This window comes from Dipodomys merriami, unplaced genomic scaffold (assembly GCF_024711535.1).
Source record: "Dipodomys merriami isolate MVZ:Mamm:240054 unplaced genomic scaffold, mDipMer1.0.p SCAF_45, whole genome shotgun sequence".
NCBI classification, from domain to species: Eukaryota; Metazoa; Chordata; class Mammalia; order Rodentia; family Heteromyidae; genus Dipodomys; species Dipodomys merriami.
In genome coordinates, this window is record NW_027206013.1 from 11,842,822 (window position 1) to 11,861,279 (window position 18,458).

Genomic DNA, 18,458 nt, shown 5'->3' on the forward strand with positions numbered 1-18,458 from the left:
AAAAGAAAAAAGCCGGAAGTGGCGCTGTGGCTCAAGTGGTAGAGCGCTAGCCTTGAGCTGAAGAGCTGAGGGACAGCACCCAGGCCCAGAGTTCAGGCCCCACGACCGGACCCCCCCTCAAAAAAAAATGTAGATCATACCAGGTCTTTGTTTTTCTTCCCTTGATAATCATTCTTTTCCCTTTCCTTTTCTTCCTTTTTTTTTTTTTTTTTTTGCTAGTCCTGGGGCTTGAACTCCAGGTCTGGGCACTGTTCCGGAGCTGCTTTTGCTCAAGGCTAGCACTCCAACCCTTGAGCCTTAGCACCACTTTTGGCTTTTTTTGTTTATGTGGTACTGAGGAATGGAACCCAAGGGGTTGATGCATGCTAGGCAAGCGCTCTACCACTAAGTCATATTCCCAGCCTTCCTTTTTTTTTTTTTCTTTTGGGTGCCAGTAGTTGGGCTTCAACTCTGCCTGGGTGATCCCTTAAAAGCTCAAGGCTGACACTCTATCACTTGAATCCTACTTTTAGTTCCAGCTTTTTGGTGGTTAATTGGAGAAGAGTCTTAGGGACTTTGTGCCAGATTGACTTTGAACCTTGATCCTCAGATTTCAGCCTCCTGAGTAGCTACTATTTCATATGTGCAACTAGCATCTGACTGTTTTCTGTTTTGCTTATTCTGGGACTTATACTCACTTTTGATGCTTTACCAGTTGAACCTTGACTCTAGCCCATCATTTTTCCTATATTTGCATTTCATTGTTGAAATGAAGTTAATGGAGTAGAATTGTCGTGATGAGTTTTGGTTCCTCTCTTTTACTGGGCCTTGAACTCAGGATCTAGTTGCTGTTTCTTAGCCTTTTCATTCAAAGCTGGTGTTCTACCACTTGACAGCTCTACTTTTGGCTTTTTAATGGTTAATTAGAGGTAGAAGTCTTTACTGCCCAGGGCTGGCTTTGAACTATGATCCTCAGCCTTCTGAGTAGCTAGGATTACAGACATGAGCCAGTAGCACCAAGCCTTAAGTTTTATTTTTTTTTAAGTTCCAAAAAATAGTTTGAGGCCAGCTTAGCCTGTGTAGTGAGTTTGAGGTTCAAGGCCAGCCTGAACTACATAGTAAGATCCTGTCTTTCGTGTGGGTTTGTGATATGTATTTGTGAAATAGGCCCCCTTTTCTTGCACAATACCTGTCTTACTGGAGTTGTGTGTTCACTTAGGTCATTGTTTAATATATTTTTTTCTCCCTCTGGACTATTAAGTTCCAGAGCAGCATTGTGTTTTGCCTTGTTTCCCATGTGCCTTTGTTGTCTGACTCACAGAAGGTGCTTAGTAAATACTAAATAAACACTTGAGTGAACCACATGATTAAAGGAAGGCGATCAGGCTGGAGTTGTGGAAGAGGTGTTATGGAGTTAAAGCCATAATGTAGAGGACCTGCTGAAGGTCACTGGCAGACTATGGGATTGTGGGAACCCTGCTTCCATGTCACATCCTGACCTAAGTCTTCCTGGCCCTGGCAGGTGGAGGTGCAGTGTCTGCTGCTGCTGGAGGTGCTGGGTGGCTCCCACAAGCATGCTGTGAATGGTGCTGTGAAGAAGCTCACCAAGCTGTGGAAAGAGGTGATGATGGCGGCAGGAGGTGCAAGGTGGTTCTTCTGTGCCTGACCCACCATCTGATCTACCCTCTTTTCACTTCTTCAGAACCCTGGGCTGGTGGAACAGTACTTGTCAGCTATTCTCAGCCTAGAACCCAACCAGAACTATGCTGGCATGCTGGGGCTGCTGGTGCAGTTTTGCACAAGTCACAAGGAAATGGTCGTGGTCAATCAGCACAAGGCAAGTGCCAGGCATGGTGGCTTTAGGTTTGTCACATCATAGATGCAATAGAATGAAGGAAAGGGAACTTACTTTACCTTGAGTTGCTTGCCTCGTGTCATGCTTGTTGGTTTTTCATGAGACCCTGGCCTTTTGCAATGATAATGAACTTCAATGAATTGGCAGGTTTTTTCTGCAGTTCTGGCTCGTGAATTAGAGCCTAGTTGTGGCATGATATTTTGTTTATTCATGTAGGCATTTATTCACACCCTCATTGGGCAGCTGCCAAACACTGCCAATTGTTAGGGATCTAGCAATATATAAGGGATCCCTGTAGAAGTGAATCTGAGAAGGAATTTGATATTAGACAGATGATCGTCTAGTTAATTATAATGGTGATAAGTGCTGTAGGGGAAAATGCAAGAAGCTGTGATACTGTACAGCTGGAGGACCTGACCTAGGGAACACGTCTCCATAATGAAGGGAGTTTGAGAGTAAAGAGGCGAGGAAGAGCACTTTAGGCACAGAAGGAGCATCTGGGGTGCAGGTGGGGTTGGAGAGACAGGAGTATGTGAGGTATAAACTGGGAGTAGACAGCCTTAGAAGCCATGTCAAGACTATTGGACTTTCTCCTAGGGGTATGGAAAGCCGTGGAAGGGGGCTGGGAAGGTGGCTAAGGTAAAGTGCTTGCCTAGCATGCATGAAGTCCTGGGTTCGATTGCTTAGTATCACATAAACAGAAAAAGCTGAAGTGGTGTTGTGGTAGATTGCTAGCCTTGAGCAGAAAGAAACTTAGGGACAGTGCCCAGGCCCTGAGTTTAAGCCCTAGGACTGGACCCCCAAAAAAGAAAGGAAGCCATGGAAGGCTTTTAAATAGATTGGCAGGAGCGACCAGAGCTCTGCTTACCACAGATTTTATAGCATTGGTTTGTGGTTTTTGGAGGCGCTGACAAGAAGGACCTATTAGACTTACAGTCAGATATTTCCCAGGATCAGGGTGTAGTAAGGTCTCTGTGTTCTCCAGAGTGCACTGCTGGATTTTTATGTGAAGAATGTCCTGATGAGCAAAGTGAAGCCTCCAAAGTACCTGCTGGTGAGTGGGCAGCCTACCTTATTCACTGAGACAAGTTAATGAGACAAGTCTCACTTCAGATGTCAGATATCTGCATTACCTTTTTATCTCGATCTGTTCCTGCGATGGCTTGGCCCTGATTCTTTTCTCTTTGTAGGATAACTGTGCTCCTTTGCTCAGATACATGACCCATTCTGAGTTCAAGGATTTGGTACTGCCCACCATTCAGAAGTCTTTATTGAGGAGTCCAGAGAATGTAATTGAAAGTAAGTTTGTATTGAGCAGGATGGTGAAGGGGATGTTTTTTTCTATTCCCTATGCTTGGCAGCAGGAGGCTTGTGTGTTGGGGAGGGGGAGATGTCATCACAGTTAACCTTGTTAGGATTGCAGGAAATAAACCAGAGACACTTTTCAGAAATTCATGAGCTTACTTGTTAGAAGAATGTGTAAAAGTGTTGTTACTTAGAGTGCTGCATATATTGTAAAGTTTCAGGAAGCCTTTGGGAGACCAAATTAACAGCTTCTTTTGACTTGGTCTGAGGGTGGTATTTGAACTGTGAAGTATGATGGTTAAGTCTCTGCTTTGCTTATCTTGGTAATAAGTATCAGGCTTTTTTTTTTTTTTAAATTTAAACAGACTGGGATAAGTATACAGCTTTCCAGTAGAGCTTTTGTTTAGGCAGCCCTGTAGAAGTAACTCTTTTGTTCTGTGGCCAAACAGTAGGCCTGGTGATATTTGCTAGGGAATAGGGCAAAAATAGGCCATGATCCTTGAGACTGATAAAGGCCATGCTTTCTGTCCCCTTAGCCATCTCTAGTCTGCTGGCATCAGTGACGCTTGATCTCAGCCAGTATGCCCTGGATATCGTGAAAGGCCTGGCTAGTGAGTATTCGAACCTCCGGGCTGCCCCCTGACATACCTTGGGTTTGATTGTACTTGTCATAATTCTTAGTGAAAAGTGGTTGGAAGATAGCAGTTTAGAGATAATACTTTTTTGTTGTTTGTTTTTTTATGCCTGTCCTCAGGCTTGAACTCAGCCTGGGCCATCCCTGAATTACTTTTTCTCAAGGCTGGCGCTCTACCACCTGAGCCACAGTGATACTTTTATCTTTTTCTGAGTAGTGGTATATTTGAGATAAGAATCTCATGGGGGGCTGGGAAGGTGGCTCAGTGGTAGAGTGCTTGCCTTGCATGCCTGAGGCCCTGGGTTCGATTCCTCAGCACCACATAAGCAAAAAGAAAAAGGCCAGAAGTGGCGCTATGGCTCAAATGGTAGAGTGCTAGCCTTGAGCTGAAGAGCTGAGGGATAGCACCCAGGCCCAGAGTTCAGGCCCCATGACCGGACCCCCCCCAAAAAAAGAATCTCATGGACTTTCTTGCCCAGGTTGGCTTCAAACTGTGTGCTCAGCTAGAGATAATACTTTGAACTTTACTTAACTCAGGCAGAGTTTCTTTCTAGAGGTCCTTTACAATGAGAACAAACAGTTAGGAGTGAAATGCTGGGAGGCTGGGGAAGACAGATTAAGTCTGGTATGTTCAGCTGCTGACAGTCCCTGAGCAGTGGCTCTGTGTGTCCAGATCAGCTGAAATCCAACAGTCCCCGCCTGATGGACGAAGCTGTGCTGGCCTTGCACAACCTGGCCCGCCAGTGCAGTGATTCCTCAGCTATGGAGACTCTGACCAGGCACCTATTTGCAATCCTTGGAGGTGAGCAGGCCTTCTTGGCCCTGGAAATGGCCAAGGTTTATTCCCCCAGCATTCCCCAGGATCTGGTGGGGACTTGATTCCTGAGTCTGCTTGTTGGTAGGGTTGTGTAGTAGGGTTGGTAGGCTTGTGGGACATGCATGAGGTGATTTCAGTGTTTTTAAGTAACTTTGCATGTTAGGAAAACAAACAGAAATACACTGCGACACTGATGAAGTCTTACGTATTAGGAACTTGAGTGATTTAGAACATTTTTTCTTTATATTTTTTCTATTAGATTTTCTTTTAAGAACAGTGCTTCTTAGAAAACAAAAGGCTAATAAATGTCATTTTTAGACCCAATTCACATTAGAAAAGCATTTTGGAGTCTATATCATATATGATCTCATGAGTGTACTGTTCACTCCTTGGGAAAATGGGGATGACATGAATTTGAACCTTTACTTCCCTCCTCTCAGGCTCAGAAGGAAAACTAACCATTGTAGCCCAGAAGATGAGCGTCCTCTCAGGTAGGGGATTTCTCCCTGGATTGTGCAAGTGTGGTGTAGTAATGGGGGAGGTTAAAGTAACTCACAGGTAAGGCGAGTCCTTTGAATCCTGACCTCTCTGACAGTGTTGGCTGTGCCAGCCTGCCTTCCAGGACTCTACTGCCTGCCTGCGTGGCAAGAGGCCTGGCTTCTATAAAAGGCAAGATTGTGAAGGGAGAATTGAAGGAGGGTTAATAATGACCAGGGGAGAAGCATGGCTGCCGGGGGACCCCAAAGTGGTCTATGACCTGGTGTGCTGAGATGGCAGTGGCAGGAAGACTTGCCTGCTGTGGTTTTGTGCAGATGAGAGGCTGAACAGGGAATCTGCCTTTCAGGGATTGGAAGTGTCAGTCATCACGTGGTGTCAGGGCCTTCTGGACAAGTCCTGAATGGGACCGTGGCTGAGCTGTTCATCCCATTCCTCCAGCAGGAAGGTAATTCTTCAGCATGGGGAGTGTGTGGTCCACACCGATCCTTGACCATTTAAGGCCTTCCATAAGCCCCTTCTTCAGCCTACCTCCAGCTGGCAAGACCGGGAACGGTCTAAAATGTCACTGCTTCCTTCTCTAGCACTCTGTCTTGCTTTCTTGTGCTGTTTCTAATGATTTGATGTGGTTATAATGTCAAACTGACTGGCTTGGTGCTGCTTGCCCTAGTTCATGAAGGCACTTTGGTACATGCTGTCTCTGTCCTGGCTCTCTGGTGCAACCGGTTCACTACAGAAGTTCCCAAGAAGCTAATTGACTGGTTCAAGAAAGCTTTCAGCCTTAAAACTTCCACCTCTGCAGTGAGACACGCTTACCTGCAGTGCATGCTGGCCTCCTTCCGAGGTAAGTGATCTTTAGACCAGTGTCGAGACCACCTCTGTAGGGTTGGACAAGTCTTCAGGACATTATCACTATTCTAGGCTTTTTTTCCCCCTCCTCTTTCCCTCTTTCCTTCTTTCCTTCCCTCCCTCTTTCTCCCTTTTTGTGTTGGTACCTGGCCCTGAGTGGGAAAAGCTAAGTAAGAACATGTAACCTTGAGTTCAAGCCCTGTTACTCAAAAAAAAAAAACTTTAAAAAGGAAAAGAAAAATGTCTTTGCCAGTTGCCAGTAGCTTATGTTTGTAATCCTAGCTACTCAGGAGGCTGACATATGAAATTGTGATTCAAAGCCAGACTGGGCAGGAAAATCTGTAAGATTCTTATCTCCAGTTAACTACAAGAAAAGCTAGAAATGAAGCTGTGGCTCAAGTAGTAGAGCACAAGCCTTGAGAAAAAAGGTGGAGGGATAGGTCTTGAGTTAAAGCCCCAAACTGACACACTTTGAATCGAGAACAATCTATCCATCTTTTCTGAAAACGTATCATCAGTCATAGGTTATCTTCACATAGTGATTTATGAGGTTATGCAAAGCCACAGAGTATGCTGATTAAAGTCATAGGTGCTCATGTGTGTAATAGTCAATACTACCTTAGTGAACTCATGTCTTCAATTTGAAAACTGTATGTACATATATATATATATATATATATATATATATATATATAATTATATATATCGGTTTGCATTTTTGCCACTTTGCTCAATCTTGTTGCTCTACCACTTGAGCAACAGGTCCACTTCCAGCTTTTTGTTGACTAATTGGAGATAAGAGTTTCATGGACTTTTTTACTTGGCCTGGCTTTGAGTCATGAGAATGAGCACTGGCTCCCAGCTTCAGTATGAAATATTCTGATACATTGTGAATAGTTATAAAAATGAGTTAGTGTTAATTAAAAATATATAGTGGTTTTTAAATTTGTTTTTGATTGGGGCTTGAACTTGAGGTCTGGGGGCTGTCCCTAAGCTCTTTCGCTCAAGGCTAGCACTCTACCACGTTGAGCCACAGTGCCACTTCTGGTTTTCTGGTAGTTAGTTGGAGATAGTCTCACGAACTTTCCTGCCCTAGCTGGATTTGAATTATGATCCTCAAATCTCAGACTCCTGAGCAGCTAGGAAAACAGACATGAGCCACCAGCATCTGGTTAAAAGTATATAGTTTTTATAGTTTGAACTGCATATGTACATTTATCTATGTATGTATGTATATATGTATGCATGCATACATACATGTATTTATGTATATATGTATGTATTTTCTATTGGTTGTGGGGCTTGAAATCAGGGCCTGGGCACTCAGCTCAGGCACTGGCCTGAGCTCTTTTGCTCAAGACTAGCACTCTATCTCTTTGAGCCACAGCTCCGATTCTGGTTTTCTGATGATTAATTGAAGATAAGAGTCTCACTGACTTTTCTGTCCATGCTGGCTTTGAATTGTGATCTTCAGATCTCATCCTCCTAAGTAGATAGGATTATAGGCATGAGCCACCAGCACCTATCTGGTTTCTCTTTTTTTTTTTTTTTAGTTGGTCCTGGGGCTTGAACTCTGGGCTTGGGTGCTGTCTCTGCGTTCTTCAGCTCAAGGTGAGCACTCTACTGTTTGAGCCACAGAGCCACTTCCGGTTTTCTAGTCGTTTATTGGAGATAAGAGTCTCACGGACTTTCCTGCGCAGGCTGGCTTTGAACCGAGATCCTCAGATCTCAGCCTCTTGAGTAGCTAGGATTACAGGTGTGAGCCACCGGCGCCCAGCTTTTTGGTTTCTCCTTTTAAAAATGAATTTGTAGCTGGGTGCTGGTGCTCATGCCTATCATCCTAGCTGCTCAGGAGGCTGAGGTCTGAGAATCATGGTTCAAAGCCGGCAAAGGAAAGTCCTTGAGACTCTTATCTCCAATAAACCACTAGAAAACTGGAAGTGGCACTGTGGCTAAGTGGTGGAGAGCTCGCCTTGAGCTGAAGAGTGCAGGTACAGTGCCCAAGCTCAGAGTTCAAGACCCACAACTGACCAAAAAAAAAAAAAGAATTTGTAGGCTGGGAAGGTGGCTCAGTGGTAGAGCGCTTGCCTTGCATGCCTGAGGCCCTGGGTTCGATTCCTCAGCACCACATAAGCAAAAAGAAAAAAGCTAGAAGTGGTGCTGTGGCTCAAGTGGTAGAGTGCTAGCCTTGAGCTGAAGAGCTGAGGGACAGCGTCCAGGCCGAGTTCAGGCCCCACGACTGAACCCCCCCCACCCCAAAAAAAAGAATTTGTTAGACACCTTGGCACTGATTTCAAGTCCTAGTACCAGCGTACACACTAAAAAGAGTTTATTTTAAAAAGCTTTTAAGGCAGGTTTTCAGATTTGGAATTTGGATCCAAAGGTGGTCTGTCTGGTATGGGGGAAGAATACCACATTGGCATTCATAGGTTTAATGTTGGCACTGGCTCTGTGTCAACCAGCTGTGAGGCCTTGGACAATTTATCTCTGTTTTCTTACCTATCAGATTAATAAGGATTAATTAGGATTAATGAATAAGGGTTAATAAGGATCCTTCTATCTCTAATGTCTGTATGGTTTGATTTAAGTCCCAATTTCTAACTTAAGTTCTTTATAGTATTTAACAGTAAACTGAAGGTTTTGTTTTGTTTTTTGGCTCTGGGGTCTGAACTCTGGGCCTAGGCGCTGTCCCTCAGCTCTTCAGCTCAAGCCTAGCGCTCTACCACTTGAGCCATAGCACCACTTCTGGCTTTTTCTGCTTAAGTGGTGCTGAGGAATTGAACCCATGGCCTCATGCATGCAAGGCAAGCACTCTACCACTGAGCTACCTTCCCAGCCCTAAATTAAAAGGGTTTTAGCAGTTTAGATGTGAATAACTCCTTTCTCCAAGTGATCTTGCCACCCTGGAGCTCAAGATGTTTTGTAAGGTGTTGGTCCTCTCTCCACAGGTGACACATTGTTGCAGGCACTGGATTTACTGCCCTTGCTCACTCAGACAGTGGAGAAGGCAGCTTCCCAGAGCACTCAGGTTCCCACCGTCACTGAAGGGGTTGCTGCAGCCTTGCTGCTCTCAAAGCTTTCTGTGGCTGATTCACAGGCTGGTAAGGATCCATAGATGTTGAGGATAGTAGATAATAAGGGTCCTTGGATGCAGTGCCTTTTGGCATCAGCTCACCAGCTATAGGCTGGGTCATAATGAGAAGGCAACCAGAGGACTCTGACCATCCTTTGCTCTTGTGCTCCAGAATGTGGATTTGGAGATGATGCTAAATGGATCTGTGTTTGGTATCAGCACTTTCTGTCTTCATTAAGCATATATTCATAGGATACAAAATGGTATGACAAATTTGCTTTAGTTCTAAGTTCCCCTCTTTAGACTATGTTACCAGTTTTTGTTTTTTTTTTTTGGGTCCGGTTGTGGGGCCTGAACTCTAGGCCTGGGCGCTGTCCCTCAGCTCTTCAGCTCAAGGCTAGCGCTCTACCATTGGAGCCACAGTGCCACTTCTGGCTTTTTTCTTTTTGCTTATGTGGTGCTGAGGAATCGAACCCAGGGCCTCATGCATGCAAGGCAAGTGCTCTACCACTGAGCCACCTTCCCAGCCCTATGTTACCAGTTTTGTGTCCAGATGTGGTCAATTTGTAATGAAACATGGGGGGGTAACATAAGATATACACCGTACTATATTACATACAATACCATCTTTGAAATGATTACAGATATTATGACAGAAAGAGCCTTCTCATTCTTTTTTTGTAGTTCTCTAGTCCATATTTTATTAGTTCACCATTACTTAGCTTTCTGTTGCTATGACAGAGTCCCTGAGAAAATCAGCAAAAAGGAGTTTTTATGCTTTTTTTTTTTTTTTTCTGTCGGTCATAGGGCTTGAACTCTGGGCCTGAGCACTGTCCCTCATCTCTTCAGTTCAAGGCTAGCACTCTACCACTTGAGCCACAGTGCCACTTCCAAGTAAAGGAATAAAGGTTATTTTGGCTCATGGTTTCAGAAGCTTCATTTTGTACTTAGTTGTCCCATTATCTTTGAACCTGTATATATATACACCCAGGGACCTCACTTGGTCTTCTAGGAATTTACTATTTCCTGAGTGCCATAGGCTGGGGAACAAGTCTTTAGCACATGGGCCTTTGGGAGACCCTGTGGATCCGACTGTCACAATCTCCTACTCCTTGCATGTGCACATGCCTGACCTTATTCCTGTGGTGAGAAGTAGAGTTCAGCTCTGCATATATTACTGTGTGTCCCCTATGAATATGGAGGGCCAGGCTGCAGTGATAGAGAGAGTAGATACAGAGTGGTGAACATGACCTCACCATCTCATAGCAGGGTGCTTACTCTGTCAAGAAGCAGGAAGATAACAATGTACTTCATTGTAAAATGTAGCACTAGGACAGTTTGAGGGAGAGTATTAGTATGAGTAATGGGAAAGACTTTATGGGGAAGGAAGCATTTGAACTGGATCCATGAGGACCTAGACAGTCCCAATTGTGGAGTACAGGGAGAGTTGTGATGTATGAACCTAAAGTATTGACAGAGTAGGTAAAGAGGAATTTCCGAGGAGAAGCCACTTGTGTGGGCTCCTGCAGGCAGCATGAGTTCATTCTCAAAGGAAGAGCAATGCAACCCTAGGAATGATCCAGCCAGTGAGGCTCCCTCACAAAACCTGTCCCAGCAGCTTCAGGTTTTAGACCTCGGTCCTCCATTGTGCACTGTGTCATGGTCTGACCCTTGGTTTCTTGTAGAGGCCAAATTAGGCAGCTTTTGGCAGCTGGTCGTGGATGAGAAGAAGCAGATTTTCACTTCAGAGAAATTCCTACTCTTGGCTTCCGAGGATGGTGAGTTGCTTGGAACTAAGTTTTGGCCACAAGAAAGGACTTGTTTGTCCCTGACCAGCTGTTCAGCCAGTCACTTCTACAAAAGCCAAAGATCTGGCCAGCAGTTGGGCTGTGGTCAGAATGAATTCATTCCTGTGGGAGTGTCGGGATCAGGAAGCTAGGGGAATCTAGGAGAACTGTGGAGTCAGAACAGTGACACTCTCTGAGCTGTGATACCAGCTGTAATGATAGCTGGTTAGATAATTGGTGCGCTCTTATATTAGAGGTTGCTGAGAAGCACTTGGAGAGCACAATCGGCTCTACTCCCCCATTAGGAGATACAAACTACCAGTTTCTACCCTAGCAGAAAAGAAATAACTGATCTCCAAATGTGTGTGCAAAATTCTAGGTTGCCTTAGAGGAGTCTGCCACTAATTAGTGATTTGAAAATTCTTTTGACTCACAAATCACAACACCCCATTAATGAGCTGCAACTGTTAGTCACTTCCTGGTTTTTAAGAATTTTTATTAAAAAAAAAATACATTCAGATAATTCAAAAGTAAAAAGATGTAAGAGGCTACACTAACAATTACACTCCTGCTTTGATCTGTGGTCACCCAGTTCTCCTGATTATAGATAAACAGTTTTACCAGATGCTTTTATATTCTCTCTCTCTTTCTCTTTCTCCTCTTTCTTTCTTTCTCACACACATATGTGTATATATGCACACACATAAGTATTTTTTTTTTTTTTTTTTTTGCTTATGTGGTGCTGAGGAATCAAACCCAGGGTCTCAGGCATGCAAGGCAAGCGTTCTACCACTGAGCCACCTTCCCAGCCCCACACATAAGTATTTTTATATGTAGTTGTCTACCTTTTTTTTTCCCCCTGGTCTTAGGCTTGAACTCAGGACGTGGGCACTGTCTTTGAGCCTCTCTGTGCTCAAGGCAAGTGCTCTACCACTGGAGCCACAGTGCCACTTCTGGCTTTTTCTCTTTATGTGGTACTGAGGAATCAAACCCAGGACTCCATGCATGTTAGGCAAGCACTCTACCACTAAGCCATATTTCTAGCCCCTTGCCTATCTTTTTTTTTTTTTTTTTTCCTGTTGGTCATGGGGGCTAAACTTTGGGCCTGGGCGCTGTTCCTCAGCTCTGCAGCTCAAGGCTAGCACCCTACCACTTGAGCCACAGTACCACTTCTGGCTTTTTTCTGCTTATGTGGTGTTGAGCAATTGAACCCAGGGTCTTAGGCATGCGAGGCAAGCACTCTACCACTGAGCCAACTTCCCAGCCCCCTTGTCTGTCTATTTTACACAGTTTTGTGCCTGTTGTATCCACTATGTTTTCGTTTTTTCTTTTTCTTTTTTTTTTTTTTTTTTGGGTCCGGTCGTGGGGTCTGAACTCTGGGCCTGGGCGCTGTCCCTCAGCTCTTCAGCTCAAGGCTAGCGCTCTACCACTGGAGCCACAGCGCCACTTCTGGCTTTTTTCTTTTTGCTTATGTGGTGCTGAGGAATCGAACCCAGGGCCTCATGCATACAAGAAAAGCTCTCTACCACTGAGCCACCTTCCCAGCCCTCTATATGTTTTCTAGAGTGGGAAATCTGTCCATATCTTGTGTATGAGGCCCTTAGTTTTGAACTTCATAGTAGATTTTTCAAAAAAAAATTTGATCCTTTTTTTTTTTTTTTTTTCCAGAAGGTTCAACTGTGGCACCCAGGCTGGGTGACTTCCTGGATGCTCCTGCCTTGACCTCACAAATGCTGAGGTTGCAGGCAGGTACCACCCTATGTGGCTAGTGATTTATTTATTTTTACGTAAAATATAATTTTTTATTGTTATTAAGGAATTATACTTAGGGGTCACTATTTCATAAGTCAGGTAATGAATACATTTCTTTTTGTACAATGTCACTCCTTTAGTGATTTTTTTGTTATGTTGGTCATGGGGTTTAAACTCCTGACTTGGGTTCTGTCCCTGAGCTCTTTTGCTTATGGCTAGTAGTCTACCACTTTGAACACAATGTCACTTCAGGTTTTCTGATAAAAGTCTCATGGGGACTTTTTTGCCCAGGCTGGCTTTGAATCACGATCCTTAGATTTCAGTCTCCTGAGTAGCTAGGATTACAGATGTGAGCCACGAGTGCCCTGCTTAGTAATTATTTTAATTATTAAAATAAGAATATATCTTATTCTGAAATTTATGTGTGAAAAATGAACTGTCACTTCCTATCTATATTGTGGGTTTAACAGTTTATTCTAGTGATAGAGAAAGACATTTAGCTATTGAAAAATAAAAGCCCAACACTTTCCACTGTTTCTTCTTCTTGTAGCCCTTTGTACTGTGTTGCATTTGACCGAAAGACTTTTTCTTGACCACTCGCATAGACTCACCGGCAACAAAGTTCTGTACGTGAAGGTTGCTTATTTTATCCCTTGGTTGAACAAGGCAAGCCTTTGCAGGGTGTGGAGGAGTGGGATGTGGTGGGTGGGCTGTGGAAAGCCTTGCTCCCTGGTGTTCCAGTATGATCTGTCCCTATGCTTGCAGGCAGTACTACCGGGCCTTGGTGGCAGTGCTCCTGAGCCGCACCTGGCACGTGCGTAGGCAAGCTCAGCAGACGGTTCGGAAACTGCTGTCCTCTCTCGGGGGCTTTAAGCTTGCCAGTGGCCTCCTGGAGGAGCTGAAGAATGTCCTCACGTCTCACAAGGTGAGGTTGTATGGAGCCTAGACTAGAGCTTTGTTCAGCCAGTTCATTGATTTATATGTTGGGGTTTTAGTTGGGCCACTCCTGGACTGTTCTCATTCAGACCTTAAGGGATACCAGAATCTTCTGCTTTGCCCTTGAGCTCTTATAACATCTTTCATACAATTCCTTATCATTTTAGAGACCATTTTAACCCTTTCCATGCCATTTGATACATGGCTCATCCTTTTCCTCTTTGAATCTTTGTTCTTTTATAGTTTTAAAGCATTTTAATAAACTTTAACATACTTTCTACCAGTCTCCCTTTTGGTTTTTCACAGTACCTTTCAAGTCAGATAGGATTTAGGACACTTATTTTTTCATATGAGCTGAGATGACTTGCACAGGGTCTCCCAGTCAGTATTGGGAGGAATTTGGGAATAGACTATGTTTCACTGCTTTCCTCCATAAGCTAGTGACAGATATGTAGGTATGGGCAGATCTCGTGGACCAGTTGTCCATTTTCTTCCCTGTATAGGCTTTTTAGGTGGGAAGTCGCACTATCTTGGCGCATCTAACAGCCTGTGGGAGAGCACAGTGTGAATGAGAGATGCATTGTCACTGGTAGGTTTCCTGCATGGGGCTGAAAGCCCTGGGAACTCATACATTGTTTCCATGTAGGTGCTGCCCTTAGAAGCTCTTCTGACTGATGCTGGGGAGATGACCGAGACAGGAAAGGCCTATGTGTCTCCACGAGTCCTGCAGGAGGCTCTGTGTGTCATCTCTGGGATCCCAGGACTCGAGGGTGATGTCACTAGTACGGAACAGCTGGCCCGGGAGATGCTGATCATCTCCCATCACCCATCCTTAGGTCTGTGGCTATCGTGGGTATGGGAGTGGGAGATGCTGTCAGACTTCATTGGGCAGGGTGAGAGTAGGCTGGGAAGAAAGCTTCAAGGAGGCCCTTCTCTTGCAGTGGCAGTACAGTCTGGACTCTGGCCAGCACTTCTCACCAAAATGAAGATTGACCCTGAAGCCTTCATCACCAGGCAGTTGGATCAGATCATTCCCAGGATTGCCACACAGAGTCCCCTGAACCAGGTGATGGACACATGAGCTGGTTCAGGCTTTTGGTTGGAAATGGAGGGCACAAAAAGGAGGGGCTGTGATAAGCTGTGGGCTTGGATCCTTAGTTGTAAGTGACAGAAATATAAATACATTTAAGCACCAAAGGGAACTTCCTTATTTACCTGTGAAATCAAGGATACGACTAGCTGGGTCTGATGGTGCTAGAGTCAGCTGATGTTGCTGGGATTGTACATCCTCAGTCTTTCTTACTGGTAGAAGGGGGCTGCTAGTGTTCTGTGCTCATACCTAGTCTCATCAGCTCCAGCTGGCATGGGTCTCCTCGGTCAGCCTGACTCAAATTCTGTCTTGACTTTTCTTAGTCTGGGTCACGTGCACAACTCTGGAAAGGATCGGGGGGCTCCACTTGGAGGTTGAGGGTGTAGAACAAGTTTGTGTGTTCTCCTTCTTCCCTCAAATCAGAGTGCTGTTAGCAGACTAAGGCCAAGGCATAAAAGCTTGTTTACTACAGAAGGCACAAGCCACAGTTGTCCACTCTGGTGAGCAGTACTCGGAAAGAACAAGGCAGAGATAAGGGGGCCAACTGCCAAGGACATTGAGGTGTTGTGGGACTGAGTTTTGGTGCTGGCTTGGCACAGACTGATTCTGTCTGTATTTATCTGGCAGTCTTCCATGAATGCCATGGGCTCCCTTTCCATCTTGTCCCCGGATCGGGTCCTTCCACAGATCATCAGTACTATCACTGCCTCTGTGCAGAACCCTGCACTGCGCTTGGTGACTCGGGAGGAGTTTGCCATCATGCAGACTCCTGCCGGGGAGCTGTTTGACAAATCCATCATCCAGAGGTAAGATTCACTGACAGTCATAGTTGCCTTTCCTGCACCAACCCTAATTTTCTTGCTTGTATGATAGAGACAACACCTCTTTTGTAGGGTCATTGTGAAGAACAAACAAGACAACCTGTCTATTGGGCAGATACCTTATTGGTTTTAGGTCCTAAGACCTAAAAAAAATGCCAGTGTATGACTTAGCACCATCCTGGCTAGCTGGATACCAGGCGTGATGGTGTATGCTTACAATGTTAGCACTTGGGAGGCTGACAGAAAGATGTGATTTCCAGGCTGGCCTGGGCTACATAGAGACCCTATCTACATTGAGACCCTGCCTCAAAAAATGTAAAAAAAAAAAAAAAGGGAGAGGGGGAAAAAAAAGTAAAAAAGTTAGTTGGAACTGAAGGGTGTATAGCTCAGTGGTCGAGTACTTGGCTAGCATACAAAAGGTCCTGAGTTCAGTGTCCACCACAAAAGGAAAAAAAAAAATTAAAGCTAACAGTGATTTCATGGCTAGTGGGAGGCTGAAGAGCTTGGTGGTTTCTTTCAGGCTAGCTAATCACTTGTATTTTAGTGCTCAGCAGGACAGCATAAAAAAGGCCAACATGAAACGAGAGAACAAAGCTTATTCCTTCAAGGAGCAGATCATTGAGCTGGAGCTGAAGGAGGTGAGTCCACAGAGGCATCTGATAGGGCTGCTGAGCGTGGTGGCCCTGAGATCACCAAGGCTCTGCTACACAAAGGCTTCCCCATGAGACCCAGGGCACATGCCACTGCTCTCCGATCACACTCTCTTGACCCTTCCTCTGCCCCCACTCAAGGCAAACCGGTTTCTCACTTAAGTACTGTTGCTCAGTTTCATGCCTGTCTCCCTTCTTGAAGGCTAGGCCCCATTTGACTCAACCTTGGAGGCTAGATTGTACTTCTCTTTGATATCTCAGTCTATACAAGCCCTTCTCAGAGCGGCTTCCTTATACCCACCTATCTCTCTTTCAAATACCATACATTGGTTTACTAGTTGTATAAGGGGGAGGAGGGCTTTATTGTAACATTTACACACACACATTCATACAATGTTATGAATATATCAACCTTATTCCCTCTCACTATTCCCTATCACATTTCCCTCTTTCCAGCAGTTCCACCGGTTTTTTGTTTTTGTTTCTTTTTTTTTTTTTTTGGGTCCAGTCCTGGGGCCTGAACTCTGGGCCTGGACGCTGTCCCTCAGCTCTTCAGCTCAAGGCTAGCGCTCTACCACTTGAGCCACAGCTCTACTTCCGGCTTTTTTCTTTTTGCTTATGTGGTGCTGAGGAATTGAACCCAGGGCCTCAGGCATGCAAGGCAAGCGCTCTACCACTGAGCCACCTTCCCAGCCCCCTTTTGTTTCTATTTTTAAAATTTTATTGTCAAGGTGATATAGAGAGGGGTTACGGTTATATAAGTGAGGTACCAGTTTTCATTGTTGTGTTTCATACATGTGAACACACTGCTTCAATTATCTTCATATCATACTCATTCCTTGTGACTATTCTGATGCTCTGCTATCTTGTTTGTATTTGCTCACTTGTTTCTTGTTTACTTTCACCCATTAAAATGCTAGTGCCCTGAGAGAAAGGACTTTTAATGGTTCCCCTGCAGTCCTCTTTTCCCCTTCCCATCTAGAATAGTGTGTGGCATGATGATGTAGGTGCTCAATTAAGGGTGAGTGATTCCTGCCTTATGGTCTTCAGCCACCTGAGCAGGTTTTTCCCAGTGTTGGAGAGTGAGAGTGATTCTTTTTTTTTTTTTTTTTTTGTTGGTCGTGGGGCTTGAACTCTGGGCCTGGGTGCTGTCCCTCAGCTCTTCAGCTCAAGGCAAGCGCTCTACCACTTGAGGTACAGCGCCTCTTCCGGTTTTCTGGTGGTTTATTGGAGATAGGAGTCTCATAGTCTCTCCTGCCCGGGCTGGCTTTGAACCGCAATCCTCAGATCTCAGCCTCCTGAGTAGCTAGGATTACAGGCGTGAGCCACCAGCGCCCGGCTTGAGAGTGATTCTTGCCTTATAGTCTTCCAGCACCTGAGCAGGTTTTTCTCAATGTTGGAGAACTTTTGTAGAGAACATCTGGGCATGTGCTGGGAAGGTGGCTCAGTGGTAGAGCACTTGCCTTGCATGCCTGAGGCCCTGGGTTCGATTCCTCAGCACCACATAAGCAAAAAGAAAAAAGCTGGAAGTGGCGCTGTGGCTCAAGTGGTAGAGTGCTAGCCTTGAGCTGAAGAGCTGAGGGACAGTGGCCAGGCCCAGAGTTCAGGCCCCACGACCGGACCTCCTCCCCCCCCCAAAAAAAAAAAAAAGAAAGAACATCTGGGCAGGAGGGCAGGGACGGGGAGAGGAGGAAGGCTGTTCTGAATATAAAGCCATGTGGCCACCACAATACCCATTAGAGATAATTGAGAGCTCTTTTATTTCTCTAATGTATTTCTCTTCTTGCCTTTTTGTTTTTTTGGTCGGTCGTGGGGCTTGAACTCTGGGCCTGGGCACTGTCCCTCAGCTCTTCAGCTCAAGGCGAGCGCTCTACCACATGAGCTACAGTGCCACTTCCGGTTTTCTGGTGGTTTATTTGAGATAGGAGTCTCACAGTCTCTCCTGCCCGGGCTGGCTTTGAACCGTGATCCTCAGATCTCAGCCTCCTGAGTAGCTAGGATTACAGGCGTGAGCCACCAGCGCCCGGCTTCTTCTTGCCTTTGTTAGCAGAAAGTATAGTTAAAATTTGCTTCTTGCTGGATACAGTTATAATCCCAGTTACTTGGAAGGGGAGTGGAAAGAAGGAAGCCAGGCCAGTTCTGAGCAAAAATTCAAGAACCCATTAAAAAAAAAAAAGAAACAACAAAACCTAAGCTGGGTGCTGGTAGCTCACACTGGTAATCCTTGCTACGTAGGAGGTTGAAATTAGATCATGATTCAAAACCAGCCTGGGCAGGAAAGTCCATGAGACTTTTTTTTTTTTTTGCCAGTAATGGGGCTTGAACTTGGCCTGGGCACTTTCCCTGAGCTGCTTTTGCTGAAGACTAGCACTCTACCACTTGAGCCACAGCACCACATCTGGCCCTTTCTGTTTA

At 45.1% G+C, this 18,458-nt stretch overlaps 1 protein-coding gene across 2 annotated transcripts in view; it reads left to right on the forward strand.

The window, feature by feature from the left end:
• LOC138808471 (stalled ribosome sensor GCN1) overlaps window positions 1–18,458 on the forward strand; it is a 65,551-nt gene that overhangs the window by 9,954 nt on the left and 37,139 nt on the right. For both annotated transcript variants that reach the window (XM_069994740.1, XM_069994741.1), the window contains exons 6-22: window positions 1,502–1,600; window positions 1,682–1,816; window positions 2,820–2,888; window positions 3,025–3,133; window positions 3,676–3,750; window positions 4,447–4,575; window positions 5,031–5,081; window positions 5,435–5,533; window positions 5,756–5,929; window positions 8,883–9,035; window positions 10,693–10,785; window positions 13,097–13,172; window positions 13,312–13,471; window positions 14,129–14,318; window positions 14,424–14,548; window positions 15,200–15,378; window positions 15,938–16,031. In XM_069994740.1, the coding sequence (XP_069850841.1) occupies window positions 1,502–1,600; window positions 1,682–1,816; window positions 2,820–2,888; window positions 3,025–3,133; window positions 3,676–3,750; window positions 4,447–4,575; window positions 5,031–5,081; window positions 5,435–5,533; window positions 5,756–5,929; window positions 8,883–9,035; window positions 10,693–10,785; window positions 13,097–13,172; window positions 13,312–13,471; window positions 14,129–14,318; window positions 14,424–14,548; window positions 15,200–15,378; window positions 15,938–16,031 (2,010 nt within the window). The remainder of the gene's footprint in view (window positions 1–1,501; window positions 1,601–1,681; window positions 1,817–2,819; window positions 2,889–3,024; window positions 3,134–3,675; window positions 3,751–4,446; window positions 4,576–5,030; window positions 5,082–5,434; window positions 5,534–5,755; window positions 5,930–8,882; window positions 9,036–10,692; window positions 10,786–13,096; window positions 13,173–13,311; window positions 13,472–14,128; window positions 14,319–14,423; window positions 14,549–15,199; window positions 15,379–15,937; window positions 16,032–18,458) is intronic.